Source organism: Branchiostoma lanceolatum, chromosome 19 (genome assembly GCF_035083965.1).
Source record: "Branchiostoma lanceolatum isolate klBraLanc5 chromosome 19, klBraLanc5.hap2, whole genome shotgun sequence".
Classification (NCBI taxonomy): domain Eukaryota; kingdom Metazoa; phylum Chordata; class Leptocardii; order Amphioxiformes; family Branchiostomatidae; genus Branchiostoma; species Branchiostoma lanceolatum.
This window is the reverse complement of record NC_089740.1, coordinates 11,200,807-11,219,910: the sequence shown is the minus strand read 5'-3', so window position 1 is coordinate 11,219,910 and position 19,104 is coordinate 11,200,807. Positions and strand designations below refer to the sequence as shown.

At 39.3% G+C, this 19,104-nt stretch overlaps 1 protein-coding gene across 9 annotated transcripts in view; it reads left to right on the top strand.

Annotated features, from left to right (window-relative positions):
* LOC136425391 (neogenin-like) overlaps positions 1 to 19,104 on the top strand; it is a 136,612-nt gene that overhangs the window by 54,215 nt on the left and 63,293 nt on the right. For all 9 annotated transcript variants that reach the window (XM_066414248.1, XM_066414246.1, XM_066414243.1 and 6 more), the window contains 5 exons: positions 6,884 to 7,100; positions 7,477 to 7,744; positions 8,135 to 8,315; positions 8,578 to 8,627; positions 8,781 to 8,925. In XM_066414248.1, coding sequence (XP_066270345.1) covers positions 6,884 to 7,100; positions 7,477 to 7,744; positions 8,135 to 8,315; positions 8,578 to 8,627; positions 8,781 to 8,925 — 861 coding nt within the window. The remainder of the gene's footprint in view (positions 1 to 6,883; positions 7,101 to 7,476; positions 7,745 to 8,134; positions 8,316 to 8,577; positions 8,628 to 8,780; positions 8,926 to 19,104) is intronic.

Below are 19,104 nucleotides of genomic sequence, written 5' to 3'. Positions count from 1 at the left end.
GTATTATGTGAGATAGATTCTATAGATTGTATTAACAAAAGGACACTTTTTATAGAAAGCTGAAAGATGTAAGCAATCCTAAAATCTTGAAATTTAACCAATCCTGAAAAATGATGATGACAGAAAGTCAATGATAAACATAGATTTTTTCAAGTCTCAAATCTCCCATCCCTAATCGATTTTCAGGTACAGTCCTCCTCAATAGAAGACCTGTACTATATGATGTACCCCTATTACCATAGATATTACCCTGAGGTCTATGGGACAACATCACCCAATATTGCCCCATACATTACTGTTACCCCTGACCAGTAGCAGACAGGCGGCTTGATGAAGACAATGGACCGTGTCTCCAGACATTATCTAATGGAGGAGTTATGGTAAAGGGTTGTCTCCCCCGGTACCATCTGTGTCCATGGGAGGTTAGATATGCTCGTAATATCATGCAAATTGTATGCTAATCAATAGTGCTGTAACAGATTGATTTAATCTTTACTTTATCAAGTTCCAGTCATGATTTTTGAAGTAGAATCTGGAATGAAATTTTCCTCAAATATAAAAAAGTACAACTTTTGTGTAAGCCAGGCAAGGAAAATCCATTGTGTTCGATGTACATTTGGAATCATATCAATGGTGACGTCACCGTATCAAAAAGCATAAGTTTTGGTGATTTGAGAAAAAAAATCACCAGGGTATGACAAAAGAAAAAAAAGTACAAAGGAAAGTTACATGTAGCTGAACAGTTATATATTTTGTGTAAAACCAATTTTAAAATCATTGACCCCCAAAAAACCATTTTGTCAACCTTTTTTTACCAATTGTTTTTCCACTTGTTTTTTAGGATAACAAATTGTCTTTTAGGGTGACAAACTGTTACATAATGTCCCTATTGACACATTCAACACTGTATTTAACACTTTGTTGCTCCAGTCACCAACTAATGTCACCAAATAACTAAAAGAGAACTAGACATTGGTGACTAACAGTTATTGCGGTGATTGAACATTAGACATGTTTCTTTCATTATTTTAATGGAAAATATCCATTTTTAAGTAGCTTGATCAGAAACCACAGGAAGCATGACTGTAAAAGTCTGTCCCAGTAGACCCCCCCCTCATGTGACAGGTGTGGGAACAAAGAGAATTCCCCAGGTGCTATCAGATGTCCCAGGTGACTAACCCCATGTGAGACCCCACTAATGGTGTCAGGTGCAGGCCAGACAAAATACAGGTTGGAAAGCCTGCAATTTAGGGATCTTCCACTTTTCAACAGGGGTATATGTTTGTCTTTTTTTTTCAGACAAAGAACCTGTTTTAATGACTCCAAGATAACGTTTTCCTCTGTGTGATTTTGTAAAGAATAAGGTTTGGTTGAAGAGCTGTAATTTTAGGATTTTCCAGAGGGGTTATGTGTTTTTTCGTGACAATATACAGGTTGTAACAGGTTCGATTTGGGCTATTTCATATTTTTAAGGGGTTAGCTGTAATCTTTAAAAGAGCTGTTGAAGATCTCAGTTCAATAATGTTTTTCTCACAATTTAAAACATTCTAGAAGATAGTTAGACTCAAAGACAAGTAAAGGAAAGAAGAGAGATAGTAAACACTAAATCGTTACGTATTGTTTTCTGTCTCCTAAGCTTTGCAGTGTAATAGTCCATCAGACAACTTTTTAAAGGGAGGAACATAATTAGTCCATAAACAAAGGTGCAGATGTGCCCTAGACAAATGGACAGTTGTCATAAACAGCCTAATTAGCCAGAATTTAGGAAGGAAGGCAGTAATTTTAGGGTATTAACAACAGGATGCTAATGGTATCAGTCATACAGGATGGAGGTTTATTTCTAGGACAGGAAAAATGTTTCAGCTCAGCCTACTGTAAATGCATTTCAGTTTGCGTGGTTTTAATTTTGCGGTAGGGAAAAAATGGAGCGTTCGCAATGGTTTTGAGTTCCCGTTTGAAGTAGTGCGACAGAAACGCAGGCAGAAATGTTCGCTGTGGTTTTAAGTTCACGGCAAAGAGCTTACTGCGAAAACTGCGAACATGAAACCACTGCGAATATTTCTGGTTTTACAGTATTTCATTGCCTTCTTGAAAGTAGAATGCATTTCGTAGAGCAATATCATTATAAGTCCCATAAAACCCAAGTCATTTCAGACATAAGGACAGGTACAAGAGGGCAAAGCTATTACTCTATATGATAAGAACATCATCTGTATTCATTGTGAGGCAATCAACGATGCCCTTTGGGTCCCATAATTCATGATACTGCTGTAATAAAGGTTGTAATAGCAGGGTTTCAATTGCCAGTCGAAGACAGAAGAAATTGTTTTTGTGAAAATTGGTCTGAAGCAGTCCAAAGACAATCTCAGCTATGGTATGTTTGTTAAGCCTATGATGGTCTTTACCTTGGTCAAGTGTTTTGCTTTATAGGTTGTTTGAAAATGGGAATCGTGGAATAGCAGACGTTATGGTGTAACTGGCCAACGAAGGATTTAAGTCATGGCCATCTGTAAATCTGAACTACGGATCCAAAGATACGCCTATATCTCCTCACTCGACTAGGCTGAAAATGAGTACCTAGCTTCGGTTACCAAGTCTTCTTGGATTGGACGTAAAGACAGAGGTCTCATGTTTGAGGAGAGCCACACCTCAAGCACAATAAAGATCCCACCGAACTTGTTGAAAAGAATATGGGTCCTTCCTGGTGTGAGTGGATCAAACCTTACAGTCTGGTCTTATGCAGCTTGTACCTACTGTACAAAACCGGTGTGTTACACCTAAAGGCACTTATGAGAAGCAAATAAACAAATACAGTTAATACTGCTCGAAGAAGCTAAGAAAATCCCAAATCTGGTGGATTTTTGGGCATCGACAGTTTAGGAGAAATATCGGATAGCCTTGGCCCACATTTGATGCATATAAATTCCTTCCCTCCCTCTATATAAGCTGCAGAAAATTACACTTTCTTGTCCCTCATCCTGTTGACCTAATTTCTGCCTTGATGCGTACTGACGGCTTGAGCCAGGTAAGACTGAAATGTCAGACAATTGTGATGGACACAGACAGAAAGGTCGAATGAACGGGAGGCAGAATTAACCTGATCAAACGTTAACCAATAGCTGTCTAGACCGTAGATGCTATTCTGGTAGACTGTAATTGTATGTTTAGGGAGAATTCCTACTTAAATCAGTGCAATCATCGCAAAGAACAGGTGAGCAGATTGCTGCCATTCTTCAGTGAGGGATGCTAACAGAGCTTTGTGTCTGGAGAGGGGAGACACCTAGCAGGACTTACTAGTACTGCAGGTGGCATTGAAATGCAGTAAACAATATGGTGCCATTTTCAATTCATGGATGGCTATGTATGAAAAATAGTCTATCTTTCACATCTTGTGTGCCAAGCAATTCCAAAACTGAATGGGGACATTGCAGATGCTTTTTTGGTTAAAGAAGATTGCTTTTTTGAACGGTGATGGACTATCTCACGTGATCCATAATTAAGTAAATCCCTGGGTGATAGGATATATTGGGGGATAATGCCCTGTCAGACAGCCAGGCACCTTCCATAATAACCCTCCATATAAAGCAGGGTTAATCGGGTTATTGGGTCTCATTAACATGCGGATGTCAGGATCCCAATCATTACAGTCAATTGATAGACTAAAGTATACCTGCATTAGATGAGTTTGTAGCAAGGTTAGCTCCAGGACCCGTCTCTCTGTCCTGGGAGGGAAATTTGTTTGTTGAGACGGGAAAGAATCTCACCCCATTCGTCCAAAAAAATTATGAACTTAGTGACATGAAACTGATGAAATTGTATTTTTGGAAGCTTGAAATTACAGATTTAAGAAGGAAAATTAACAACATGGGCTCCCAAGCAATGAGTGGGATGGAACAAAATTCTGGATAGGCAAATTATGGATATTTTTGGGGCATTCATTTCATTTGCATAACTGTTAACATATTGGTTATCAGAAAAGCATGCATTTGATTAAAAGTGTTTCTGATCTTATTTCTGGGCAAGTTGCTGAATTGAGAAAAGGAGTTATTGAGTGCAAAATAATTCCTTTGTACAATGGACTATATATAGTCCCTGCTCTCTTTTTAGCCTCAAGAACTGATTAAATCTACATCATACATGAAAATCAGCAGTCTAATAGGTAGTAACAATTCTTTTAAGGATATGCATATAGGCGGAATAGCAAATGTGTGAAGTGTTCATTGTAGCCACCTTCACTGTTATTCCATTAAAATATGAGCTTCACTGATCTTACTGTATTTGATGTACAGGAAATCTTTATAAGCAATGAATGATCTGGCAACAAATAAGCTGCTAATATCAATGCACATATCAAAGCAAATAACTGCACCAGGGAGCTATAAAATTGGTCACAGTTAAAGCTAATTTCATAAGAGCCCTATTACCATGAAATTTCAAATATCGCAAAATTACCATGGTTGAAATTTTGATTGAATACCCTTCTGAAAATTTCCTGAAAACGATAATTCAAAACACTAAGCGTGAAATGGTGCTGTACATAAAAAACCATGTGTGATATGTTAGAACACATCTAGCTCAAATTTCTACTGTCCAAAGCTGACTTGAAGGGGCTCTAGGGATATAAGTCTCCGCAATACTCAAATGCAGATAAGAAAACTGAGACCATATCGGTTTGATAAATCCCGGTCCTTCCACAGCAAATCACGCCCCAGTGGCCAATAACACTGCATCTCTCCAAATCTACCCTCCTACCATTTCTCAAGGCTTGGCGGCACCTCCTTTTATAAGCGTGTGACAAATAGGCCAGCGAAATCTATCGCTGCATAATCTCACGCCCTCTGTCTTACCAGAAATCGTTTATTCCCGGCATAACGATCGTCTAATTAATAGGCCAGCCTAACGACGTTTCAAGGTTGTAAAGGAAGAATGCTGTGTCAGATTGAGTTCTGAATTGTTGCAAATGAGCTGAATTTTGTTCCTCCTCTTTTTCTTTTATTGTGCATCAGTTTGTCAGATTTATGGCTTATGTTTTTATAGTGTCAGTAGGTCAGAGCTAAGTAGCGAGCAATAAAAGTTCAGATGGCACTAGGTAGGTGATAAAAGCTACTTATGGAAGGGAAAAGTGGAAGAAAATGGCATTTTTGACATCACGAATGGATAAGTGGGTTATGGGCAATTTGAAGCACATAGAAATACAGATTTAAAAGGATCCATTCTAGAAATAATTTCATGTTCTTCCTCTTTTTTTTAAAGAACATAATTTATTTTTGTTTATGATAGAGAAATAGAATAAGTGGATATTGCTGAAAGGCAATATCAGCCTTAAATTTATACTTGGAAATTGTCTTTTATCCATTTGTTGTAATAAAATGTTCTGAGCACCATAAAACAAGGGATACTAGTACAGGTATGAAAGGTGGCATCTGTGTATTCTCTTTTCTTCTGCAACACTTAGGGCCTCTTTAGACCTACGACATTTTAGAGTCGTGCGATCATCGTCGTGGGCGACGTCGCCGGCGACGGTATTTTTTGGCCGTCTAAAGACGATCAAAACAATCGTACGACGGCAATAAACGGGAAATCCTCGAAATGTCGTGCGACCACCTCGGACCCAGTCGCACGACGTTCAGCGGGGGGGCCTGTGGCTGTGTTTTTCTCGTCTAAAGAGAATCGTCGCCGGCGACGGAAGTGGGTGATATGCTAATAAGCCTACAGCGTGCTGTTTCCTGTCCGGGAAGGAAAGTTTCTATCGTTTTCTTTGTAAATATGCATGCAGTTAGCAATGGAAACATATTTTTCTCATCCGAAACCGGTTACTAGTATTCCGGCGCGACGCCCTGCTACCAGTGGCTACTTCTCGATCTAGTATGCCCCTATTCCTCGATCCCCGGGACATCCCCGGCGGCGGCCACGAACTCGGGTTAAATCCCGTCCGTCTCTGTACCAGCCTCAATCTCTTTCTTTGTTGAGCACCGTTCTCAACGTCTCATCTGCAGGGCAACAGTTGTTGCAAAGTCAGTAAAAGCTTCATCTTTTGACGAAAACAAGCGGTTCCCCCGCCATTTTGAATTTGAGTTCACTTTGAGTCACACGCGCACATCAATGGACTTCTGCGCCGCGGGTGTCCCATGATATTTCCTGACCGTGTGTCTAAAGAAAACCGTCGCCTACGACGATGATCGTACGACCTTATAACATTGTAGGTCTAAAGTGCGCCTTAATGCTGTTTAGAATTAATCAACAGCACTTAATGTCACATGTTTAACACTAATATTGCACTTATACAGTAAAATATAGTACTGAAAATTCAAGGTGGCTCTATGGTGTCTGACTTTGTTTAACTTGTAGTTGTAGTTTATTTGTATGCAATAATGTCTTAGTGTTTTGAGAATGGTGCGCCTTTGTAGTTGTGAGGATGGTACCATTCACCTTCAGAATAACATTTAACAATTTGGTGACCTTCCACTTCTTTGACCAATGTCTACTACTTACCCACTTTCTAGTCCTAGCTCTACTTCCTCTACCCTTCCCTCCAACCCCTAACCTTTGAACCCTGCACTTTAACCTTTAGTTTGCTCACGTAGTGGGTGTCATAGTTTTGTTTGAAGTGAATGATTTTGTTAAGAAATTCTTCAACGTTTTTGAGAGATTTCTAAGCTGTGGTTTCCTGGAACGCTCCAGTCCGTGCAGTTGTGTAAGTACGTCTCCCATGTTTAGTTTCTTTAGTTACACACCAGCACCTCCTTGCAGTATTACAGGGAACTGCAGACAGTAGTAATAAGGGCTGCTGGTGTAGAAAGTATTTTTCGTTTGATTATTTATCATTTATGGTTTGCTTTTGTTTGTTTTTCCCTTTTGTTTCCCTCCGCAACTCCTTCCCCAGACGTGCCTCTTCCCACAATGCACTACTCATTAACGACCCCTACGCCGACCGCAGCAGCGGAAACGCCGACTCCGAACCCCGTCCCGTCGGGGCCCAGGGACGTGGTCGCCGTGACAGTGTCCACTAGGTTTGTGGCGCTATCGTGGCGGATGCCAGCAGAGACTCACGGAGAAATCGTGGCTTGTTCTGTGTACTTCAAACAAGAGGGATCTAATAGGTAAACACAGTGACTTGTTATACTGTAATAATGCCAACAGCACAAACTAAGTCAGCAAATTACAGTTAAGTTTTGTTTCTGGGTTTCCTTTCAAAGAACCAAGAAGTTTGCCTTAGTGCAGTGGGGATTTTATTAGTAGTAACCATACAGTAGCTCCACCTATCATCTCTATATCAAAGTGCAAGTGAGGATTGTTTTTCCTTTACATTCAGCTGGAACTTGAATTCTTTACACTGAAGAAAAGAGAAATTCATTTTCTTTTCCTCATGGCCATTTAGCCATCTGTGTAAGTTATGCATTGTTATACAAATCAACAAACTTTGCTGATAGAAAATTGAATTTTCTGACAAAGAATAACAAAGTTTTACTTCTTCAGGGAAAGAGTTGTGAACACAACACGCTACAACTTAGAGGAGGTGGACGTCCGTGACCTTCAACCTTCCACGAGCTACGTGTTCAGGGTCGTGGCGTACAACGCCAACGGGCCCGGCGAGAGCTCGGACCCGATCTACGTGCAGACGCAGCCAGAGGTCCACGTCCCTGGCCCGGCCACTTCGCTACAGGCCGTGTCTGTGTCACCTGTCGCTATCACCATTTCATGGCAACCCCCAACTCAGAGAAACGGGGTCATCTTAAACTATAAGGTACGGTGGAATCCTTACTGTCTTTTTGTAGTAAGATAGCTAAGTTACTGTTTAGAAGTTACTCTTTGAAAGTTGTACATTACTTTTGTTGTATTGTAATTCAATCTTATTAGGCAAGTAGTCCTTTCTTTTATGCATGGATATCCAGCTTTGTCTATATGAGTATATCTACCTTTTTGTCCTTCTTTCCTTTAATGATTTTGATGATATGTTGTTTTGAAGTTTTTGTCCTCTTCTTGCTTCAATGCTTAAATCTAGTCTTTCCTGCTTGCCATTTCGTCCAGAAGTTTGATTTTTGTAAAAGGATGCCTATAATGTATGAACATTGTTGTGCAGAAAAGCATGATTTTTTAGAAAGCATGCTGAAAGTACTGCCTTCTTCCTTCGCAGCTGTATTATGTAGAGATGGCGGCAGGGCCGCTGAACGAGGGTTCAGTGGACGTCAGCGGCCTGTCGCACACCCTGAGCGGCCTGAAGAAGTACACGGAGTACAGCTTCCGCGTGGTGGCGTACAACCAGCACGGTCCGGGGATGTCCACGGAAGAGGTCATCGTGAGGACACTATCAGACAGTAAGTAGATGTATGGAACACAGTGATGGTTCTGTCTTGCCTTGCAGTTTGTCTACATCTCAGTAGAGGGCATGATTTACCTATTGGACAAATAACTGTGATAACTTTGGGTCTTAAAGTTAGAGTACCACAGTTTAATGGGTTAACTGATGTTATGGCTTGATGATAATGGCTAAGCATGACTTGTGATATTGTACTATGCTGAGAAGTTGATATATGTGTCTTTGCAAAGTAGTTAAAGTTTTGTTCTTATTTCTTCCAGTTCCAAGCCAGCCTCCAACAAATGCTACGTTGGAACCACAGAGTTCAACTGTAAGTTACTTTGAAGTAGAGCAAAAAATAAAAGCATTATATCATAGAAAGGCCATCTAATTCAACTTTTGTAACATTTAGATTTTGTATTTGCTGTGAGTCTACCCAAGCAAGAATGCTGTGTTGGTAAATAAGATGATGTTTTTCCAACAGTCAATTCTGGTGAAATGGAACCCGCCTCCCCGCGACAGCCACAACGGGATAATCAACAGCTACAAGATCCGCTACAAGAAGTCGGGAGCGCGGCGAGGGAGGGTCGTAGAGACCGGTGGAAACATGAGACAATACCTCCTCAACGGTGAGACAATTCTTTTGACAAATATTCACACACAACAAAAGAGTTTGCTACTCTGGGTAACTTCCGAGACGAACTCTGTCTCTTCATCAACCTGGTTAGACAATTCTTCTGCTTTCATTTTTTGGGCGACCCCGACGGACCTACATATAGTAGTACATAGACCAACTTGCTGGGGATGTAGGGGTGAGGTCTGAAGATCTACCAACTAATGGCGGACCGTGACGCCTGGAGGGAGAGAGCAGCCTTAGTCCGGGCAAGCGGCCCAATATGATGATGATGATGATGATGATTCTTTCATTAAAGGTCCAAGCTCGACAATCAACTCACTCTCACTTGAATGTGAAAAGAGTTCTAAACCCATAGCTGTATTGGTTAATTTTTGCTTCCAAAGCATAGAGAAACTGAAAATATTTTGCTTCTTCTAATTTAGATGCAAATTCATTACTGGTATCCATCTGTAGTTGATCTTCATCTGGTGTTTTCAGCGGTTAAATGATGCCAATGGGAATTGAACCCCCAACCTTTGGTTTAAGACTCTAGGCTGCAGCTGTCTCACAGCTTCCACTAGTGAATATTCATAAGTTATATCTGGAATAACCCCCAAGGCTAATGTGTGTTGGAGGACAAGTGAAAGACATAAGAACACAAGTTCACAAAATTACAATGTTATACCGGCCAACCCGTCTGTCTGGTATAAGATTAGACCCTTTTCCCTAAAAAAGTGACTGAAAACCACTTTATTTTAGTATGCTGTCTGCAACTTTTTTTTTTCCTGTTGAGGGCGATGGATTGAATATAACTGAGGTAAATCAGGGCATTCTGTGCTGTAGAACAACAAAGGTATATGGAGGCTTTATACTGATAGATTTGAATGGCACTTGTGCATTGCAAAGTAGTGTTGGATCAATAGAGTATTGGGAAAACCATTCCAGACTTTGTCCTGTGTAATTTACAACAGACTCGGGGAGTTAGAGGCTGGGGATAGGGTTAAACATTTATTGGGGATCGTGAGGTCGGGACAGGCAGGTAGATTGTGTGCCCAGTAATGTGTTAAGGGGAGATGTTTCATTAAGCCAATTTGTGAGTTTCCTTGAAGTGTGTGTGTAGTCACGTTTGGGCGCGGTCCCCGTGGGACTCGTGTAGCTAGCTTGGGTGAACAGCGATAGGCCGTATTAGGGTGTTCCAGTAAGTTCTCTGGGAATAAGCTCCAACTTTTTGAAGAAAAAAAATACAATTCAGAATAGCTGTGCAAAGATTCTTTTGAAATTAGTTATATTTGATTATCCGACATGATCAAAATCTATTTCAGTTCATCAAATGGAATTATTACCTTGTATTTTGTGGAAGGTAACATCAGTTTGAGAAATGTTGATAGCAAGCAGACAAGGTTTCTAGAATATTAGCCTATAATTCAACAAGTTATCAGGTTGCAGCCAGTATTCATACGTTTTCTTCTTCAAAAGAGAAAAGAAATTTAAAAGGAATTGTCACTGGTTGGTAAAATTTTTAGTACATGATTAGAATGTCTAGTCTCTTAAACTGAGATGGAAAAGGATAACCCTACCCCAGCCTACACCTGGACTGGTCCATCATTATTCCGATGGTGTTCCGCACAAATTGTTCTGGTCGATAGCTTGGAAGAATGTAGGCCTCTGTATGGGAATGGTGCGTCGTAATTTATAGGTGCAGAAAGGTGGGGGAATGGGATTTAAGGGCTGCGTTTGGAGGCATTTTCACGGTTAATACGCGGCGGGAGGTGCACGGAATACGTAATCTTAACCCCGATAGAAAGGCGAAAACGTAAATTTCACTGCCAGCATGTCGTAAAGCGTTTTCCCCTTGTAAACCGGTTGGCTGGGATGGATAGGAAAACATGTATTTGGGGTAGTGAGTTAAAAATGTAGCCGGGTAATGGACAGTATTGACTGGTGAGGGTTCAGGGCCAGGACAGAGGCCAACCAGATCCACCGCAGAATAAAGATGCGCCCGGAGGTGGTTAGGGGGTTTGCCTCCTCTCCGGGGAGGTTAGCGAGATGTTAGTTGGCATTTCATTTTTCTGGGGAGGAAAAAGTCACGGAATCTGTAAGAAGGTCCGGGAAAGAAAAATCATCCTTGAAGGGTATTCATTCAAGTCCAAGGTTAAATCGGTGGTGTTGATATGGTCTCAGCCAAAAGCATATCTACAGAAACTGAATATGGTAAAGGATTCAATATCTTTTTGATGAAAAGTTTGCTTTATATTTAGAATAGGCTAAGGTTCCGTGGCAAGTATTTCGAAAGTAATTTGTATGATAGATGGCATAGCTAGAACGCTAATTGCTGTTAAGCACCATTATTTTATTGTTGTATGAAGCAATTATTTTTAATCAATAACAGAAAACAAGTTAGAAATCTGCCAACTTTCAGCACATCTTAGGTGGCCTAGATTGTATCCAGCCTTGATCCTATCTGTACAAGCGTTATGTCTCCAGAATCCGTTGGGGCTTCACACGACCGGCATAACTGTTCCGAACGGACAATGATTGACAGATCTACGCTGATTCCCGCCCGATAATTATCCGAGGAAAGAGGAGCGGTAACGAAGCCCTTGGGGGATTATTTGAAGCGCGGAGACAGGTAGATTTATCTGGGGGATTTAGCGCAATAAAACAGGGCGGGGCTGGAGCTTTATATCACACACAGGTGGGAGTATGTTCTACTGAATGGACTGTGGAAAATGCTGGGAATCACTCAAATTTACAGTTTAAATCAGCTGCTTAAATCATGATTGAACCAATAAAAGTTGCACAGTTTCTGTATTAAGTGTCACATTCTGCAAACATAAAACCACTGCGAAAATATCTGCATTTACAGTATCTTGAAACTTTTGTGGTGGCTTTATTTTGAAAATTTGCAGTTTTCATGACACCGCGGACATGTCTCTCTTACATGTATAAAATTATGACTACTGTGTTTAACAGAATTGTTTTAGATACGAATTTAAAACACCGCAAAAACTTCCTTTTCCTCCTGTCTCAAAATAAAACTGCAGTGAAAGTTAATGAATGTACAGTAATAGTAGAAACACAAAGAGAATGAAGACGAATGTTTAAAAGGTGAATCACAGCTTGGCTGAGAAGAAGAGGGTCGGACAGAGCGCCAGTAATGATGACGTATCACTCCTCAGAGGAGAGAGCAACACTGATTGATTCCAGCAAAATGAAATCATACTTCAGTTACGGGTGTCCATCTGTTTGCCTGGTGTTTAATGAGGTTTCAACGGTCCTAAGGTGTAAGCCAGTGTTAGGTAGACATATTGGAATCTTTGCTTGTCGAATTCTGTCGGAAAATAATCTTTTCTACTGTCACAGAAGTGGAAAATCAGCCACACGTGGAATGAAATGACTTCTTGTTGAGATTACAAAAAAAAAATAAAAAAATGTCAGTAGACTATGGAGAAGCCCTAGGTCTTACTATTGCTTTTTTTCGAATACCTACAGTTACAAATGTCAGTGCAACAGTTAGATATTTGTAAGTTCACCTTACCACCTTTTACTTATGAATAAATATGGTAAATGATGATATAACGGTTCAGTCATAAAAGGGATACATTAAAACTTGGTCAAACGACCACGTCCAAAAGACGACCATCAGCTCAAGATGACCGCTTTCGGTCGGTCCCGATTTCCAAGATACCTGTAAAGTGAATAGTTTTATATTATTGAAAAATGTACTTTTTGTAGTCACAAAAAGTACATTTCTTATAATATATGTTCACTATATCTTGATATGAAGGGGCAAAATGGCATTGACAGAACAGGCAAATCAACTACAGCAAATTTATTAATTACAATGCCTCATTAAGTTTATATTAATTTCTATGGTGATATTGCACAGTTGAGTTCCTTAATTGACCAAAAGCAACTACATGTACATGATATTTATTGACGATTTGTATGCATTTTATTTGTCATACATTTAAAAATCGTATATTTTATCAAACTTGATCAACGTTTGGTAGTGGTTATACTTCTCCACATAATGTTTAGTTTTGTTTTTCAGACATTTGAAAAATCTTTCCCAAATGTATTGTTTTAAAGCTGTACTATGCATAAGAAAAACAACAACATGGTTTTGTGGCCCCCTTGTCCAGCCATCCTTAGCAAGACCACATATGGTCATTTCCAAATTGCTTCTGACTTCTGACCCCATTTTCAAGATTATGCTTCCATATGCTGCTATGATGGAGGTATGAGGTTGAACCCTATCCACAACATATGCTTCCTGGTATAAGGAAAGGGGCTGATTTTTAATATCAAGCATTTCTATAGTATATGATAGCTAAGACACCAGCCATACTATGTATGAAAGACAACATAAGGAATTATTTTTATGGGATATTGTAAGTTTTGTGTAAACTAGACATGAATTGTATTTTTATGTAAATTCTGTGACAATTGTAAGTGAAATATGTTCTAGCTGTAAGTCTTCCAGTTTTACACAAATATACCATTCATTCAAATCCAAAACTACAGCAAAACAGAGCAATTTACCACCAAGTATTTTTTTTTTATGGGTTCTAATTTTGGACTTAGCTTTGAATTTGAATTTACGTTGGTAAAGATTAGTAGTGAACAGTATGTTAAAACTCATGGCTGTAATCCATTCAGAGCTGTCAGCAAATGTTACGGGAATGATCCCCCCGTGTACTCACCGTTTCTCGTTGTCGTGAGTTCGTGCCGCGTTGTCGTTGCCTCCTGGTCCTGTCCCACTGTTGGAGGGTCCTCCTGCTAATTAGATGCCTGCATTAGAAGTCAAGTGGCTGCTGTGGCGGCAGTCGGTTGTGTTTGCTCCTGGCTTCCTGTTGTGAATTGCAAATGGCTGGACTATACGGGGGTTTACCGGATTGTTCTGTCGTCGAAGCTCTGGGTTTGCGTAACAGCTGACAGCTCGAGATAAAACATACCTTTTTATTGATCGTAATCGTTCCTTTATAAATTTGCAATGATGTTAAAATGTTTGCAGGAAGAGCTCTAAGTTTGCTCAATTTTTTTCTTGTGATTGTGGATAAGAATTTAAAAATGAAGCCACAAATAACCGACTGACGTGCGTTTTCAAAGAAGAAGATTGGAACTTTTTAATGAAAAATAGCTGCCCGTATTTTATGTGAAGATAATTATACTGTTTTTGCCAGTTTGAGATATTCCGATGTGATAACAATGCTGTTAACCAGTGCTGAATCTTTGTCATCTTTACATCGCCGGCACCCGGTGACCTTATCTACTCCCACCAAGTAATGGGCCTGACATGACTAATGTTTGCATCTTAACCTTTGAACTCCATTCTTAGACCTGAATTTTTATTCTGGATGGACCATACCACTACAAAACACTAACATTTTGTAATTTATTAATTTTGTTTTGTTTAAACTTCCCTTGTAGAGTCTTATCTCTATTTTATAGCTTTCTTTTGCCCTGTATCAATTCTGTGATCGCTTGTCTGCTAAATAAGACAACGTGACCCTCCCCAAATTAAATGAAATGGTAGCTCCCAGCCTATATCCCACTTAATCAGTATCTGAATGGACTGCTGATAAATCTGATGCTGGGTTCTGTCACTAAGTAGTATCGTCAGTCTTCATCTAAAGAGAAGCCCTTTGTTTTCTTTGCTGTCCAAATGGCCATTCGCTGGCTGTGCTATAGCAGTCCAGGGAACACCCCTGTATGTAGATGATATTAGAAGATCTCGCAGGGCCTTCCTTACTGTCTTATCTTGGAAATAAATTGGAGATTAGATAGCGAGTAAAGAAGTTATGGGAAGGTGTGTCGGGCGAAATTATTCATGTACAATTTGATGAAATATTTAGTGCAGAAATCGTTTGAACAGTTATTTTATTTTAAGAGTTCAATTTACCAATTGTAGAAATAGCCTTTCTAATTATTTGATAGTGAATATATTTCTAGGTGTGAATTTGTGGCACTAAATTGCAAAAAGTGCATTTTATTGTGGCTTGGTTCAGGAAGTTATAAGAAACCCTGCATAATTGCGTACATTTAATTGCAAAGTCAAGTTGAAATCTGCAGTAGGCACCATTTAGACAGCTGCTAAATTATCAACGAACTCCGAGCCACATGAATAGATTGACTCCCCGACTGAGTGGTGTTAGAAAAACATCCCCCCTGCCCCTCCACACTTGGTATCTCCCAGTGATCAGCCGCCCCATTCCCATCGGTTCCATTACTGAGGATGGTTGTGCACTGAGGATGCCCGATCCCCCAACAACCTGGAGTCCAACACAAAAATGGTCTTTCACAAGGCGTGCAGTTTCCTCATACGGATTACAACTTGGGCGGCACTTTTGTGGTGTTTAGACCTTCCAGGTATTGTTGCCCCTTCTTTTTACACCGCCTAAGATCATATCTGGGGGAGGAAGAGGGATAAAAAAAATCAATGTTTTTGTGTGGAAGGTTGGGAGTCGGGTGATTTATGGAACTATTATCTCATTTTTCTGGCATTTTGGCCTTTTGTCATGGCACTGTCATATCATGTGTCTATAGCAAAATGTAAAAGTCAAAATCAGAAATTGGACTTGGAAATGTAGTATTGTTTCCAGAAAGGGAGGGGGTCTAGTTGTGTCCAGTTTTGATGTTTTCTTGAATTTTGCTCCGTAGTTCAGGCTTGGGATGGTTATTTGTAGTCATATGTGAGTGCATTCTACCATTTAAACTGTATTCTGTCTTTTGCTTGAATGGAAAACAGAAGTTGTAATGAAGTATAATGATAAAAACAAAGGAGAGTGTGAAACTGAAAGACAGTAGTTTTATCACCTCAGGTGCATCTTTTGTTTCATGGTGTTGAAAAAATCACTGTAAATTCTGAGAACACAATAGGTAGAAATTGTCTGAAAAGTGCCACCCTTTGTTCCATTGTTGGTGGAAACACTGGCAGTTTTCCTATTGGTAAACCATTGAGATCTATGTTTGTTCTACAAATGTGCGTATGTTGTATGTTTGGTATCACAAAGGCCAGGCTCATGCTTTAATGAAGTGCAAACATAGCCGTAGTTCTATTGTCCCTTTCTTATGAATATGATTAATAATTTTATAGGCTTATCCATTAGCTATGGTTCTTTGTCTGGGTTCAGTGCCAGCTGACTGGATTTAAAAACTAATCCTTTATTTTTATTTCTAGTCAGGCGATAAAGATAATGTTTCCCTATAATGTATATCTGAAACCCCATTTACACAGAATTTTGCCAGCAAGAAATTCAGTTTCCAAAAGAATTTGTAAATTTTGTTCTCTTTTTCAAGGATGGTAAAATATAGCTGTGAGATGCATGTATTACTATTTCTGTCACAGAAAAGACTTTCCATTCTGCAAAACTAGATATGATATCTTGAATGATCAATATATTTTTTTAAAAGAAATATTATGCATGCCTTCTTTCAGCAACCATAGAAATGTTGCCAAATTTTTGTGAAATTATGTAACGGTAGGAGTGTATGCAGTACTAGTAAGTTACATGGTAGTGTTGAAATGCCTTTTTATGGTTTTACAGTGTATTAGACGTTTTGCCTAGGTGAGTGACTTCCTGAGTTACTCCCTTACGCTAGCATGAACCCTTTGTTTCCTAATTCTCCTGTATCAGTGTGCATGATGATTATTCTATTCCTCCTGGAGAATTGCAAAGCGATTACCCCTCAATCAATCTCAAATTCAGATAGGAAATTCCATATCTCTGCTTGTGTCGTCAGACGTACGCTATCGCTATCGGGGCAAAAAGTGCGTCGCCTATTTCGCTGTTCCACGGTTATCTTGTCCCCAATCTACTCGCTAGTTCCGTAGCCTGCGGGTTTTTGATATTTCTGTTTTGAAGATGGATTTATTACTCATAACTTTCCTTAAAGTTATGAATCAGGAAATGAATGATTGTTCTTTGCCAAATATATTCAGGAGATGATAATATGTAATTTCTATATCTTGTTGAATTGAGGGTTTTTTTTTTTAGATACGTTTTGTGTAATATTCTAAGCATAATTATGATAATTCATGCTCTGGTCTTTTTAAAAATATTGTTTTTCAGTGGCGTGTGAACTTTTACAAGACTCCTTTTTTTCACTTGAATCTGCTTAGGAAAACATACCTGATCACAGGTATATCTGGTCTACTGTATCATTATATTTATTCCTCACTTATCGGTAGTGCGTGCTTGTGAATATACATTTCCCATACATAACTTGGAAGACTTATTGTTCAGTGCTTAATGTGCATATATATTGGCCATACAACCCAATTTCAGCTAACTAAACAGTACAAGAGTTCCTCCAAAGTGGGTAAAGATATTGTTGAAAGATTTATACAGTTCATATCTTGTGTTGAGTTCGTAGTATGTATAAGGGACAGATATGTATCAGTCACTGTTGTATATTTATCACTGCCATTATTTTGATATGGTGACAAGAAAGATAGCATTATATTCTCTTCACTACACTTTATGGAACAGATTTATTGTCGCAATCTCAATAACTCGGATCCACCAAAATGCAATTTGGATGAACAATAGAGTCAGATGAATGTCAAATTATGATGTTTTATTGCCATTTTGTGCAGTAATTAAGCAAACTATTGAAGCTGTTCCGTTGTAAAAACAGTTTATGCGTTTTAATACAATGACGCTGTTTGTTTTCCTAGTTGTAAAAGTAACTGAAACTTGTGCAGCTCTCTTCATTCTGAGTGGCAAAACTCCGTAGCTCCCACTCCTAGCTGTCAGTCCTGACTCGAGTGAATCACTGTTATGGGTTTAAAAAGGTTTATGTCTTCCCCAGTCTGCACAGCTTAACTGCCATTCATTCATAGTCTTAACATCACACAGGTAATGCCGGCAGATTTTTCTACCTGTCAGAGACTATATCCCCAACCTCACTACATGTCCCTGCATATGCATGCCCATATCAGTAAGCAGTCCTGCAAATTGCCAGCTTCCCCAAGCAATTTAGAAAAGCGTAAATGCATAGTCGATATCTTGTCTGGCCGGGGCTAGGCATCAAGCACTGCCCAGGGAAAAACACAATACACTTTATTTTCTTCAGCTGGTTTTATTGCTGTAGCCCAGAGCTTAGGCTGTCGATATCCGTCAACTAGAACTTGATTTGATGCGGAACAATGGCTTAAGATCAAAAGGAACTCCTTTTGTTGGAGAAATGTGGAGATTGATCTATGGGCTGGATTAGAATTGCTTTTCTTTTATAGATATTTATGCCTTGGTTGAGGAGGGGGGTGCCATGTTATGTCAACTGTAAATCTTGAAACTTTTGCTGTAGTTTTTTTTTTAGCTGTGACTTCTGCACCACAAATTTGCAGTACTACAATTATGCATTTCCATTCTATTACTACTGTGCTACAGAATTGTTTCAACCGTGAAACCCCTACCATGAAATAGAAATAAAAAATAAAACCACCTCAAAAGTGAATAGATTTGCTGTAAGTCCATGAACTTCAAAGTCCATGTTCATAGTCTTTGGTATAAAACCTTTCAGAGACTAGAACTGTCAGTGCTTAGCGCTGAGGGAACAAAATCGTTCTGACTTTTGGGTGTACAGCCCAGAAAGAAATGCGTGTTTAGAATCCAATGTGTGTTGAAGAAAGCTGCCCCCTGTCAAACCTCAATTCGGCACCGTCGGATGGATGTATTGTCCGTTCCCCGCGCTGGGTTGACACCGTGGCCCACTTCTTTGTCAAGATTGGCTGACTCGAATTCTGTGCACACTCAGAAAATGGGAGTATGTATCAAACTTTGAAAGACTAACAGTAAACTACATTGTACTGGTGGTTGTAATTTGTCAGAATGTGCATATTGCTGAGGTGGTGTTGAGTTAATGGCTATTTTAAACTAGGATATGATACTATGTATTTTAGTTCTTGAAACTACATGTTGTATCTTCTTAAGTTGACAAAAGCCACATTGGTAGATAGTTACATATGTGTATTTACAATGAAAATAGAGACACAACAATTAGACATAAACTCCACATAGAAATGTTTTACTTGAAATGAATTCTATACAATTTTTATTCACACGTTAGATATGATTGCTGTTTTGCTAACTTGTCAGTTACTTAATTTCATTTTTGCTAGTAAAACAAGTCTGATGTTCATGATATTGTATTTGGTAAAGCATAAGAATGGAGAAACATATGTTGG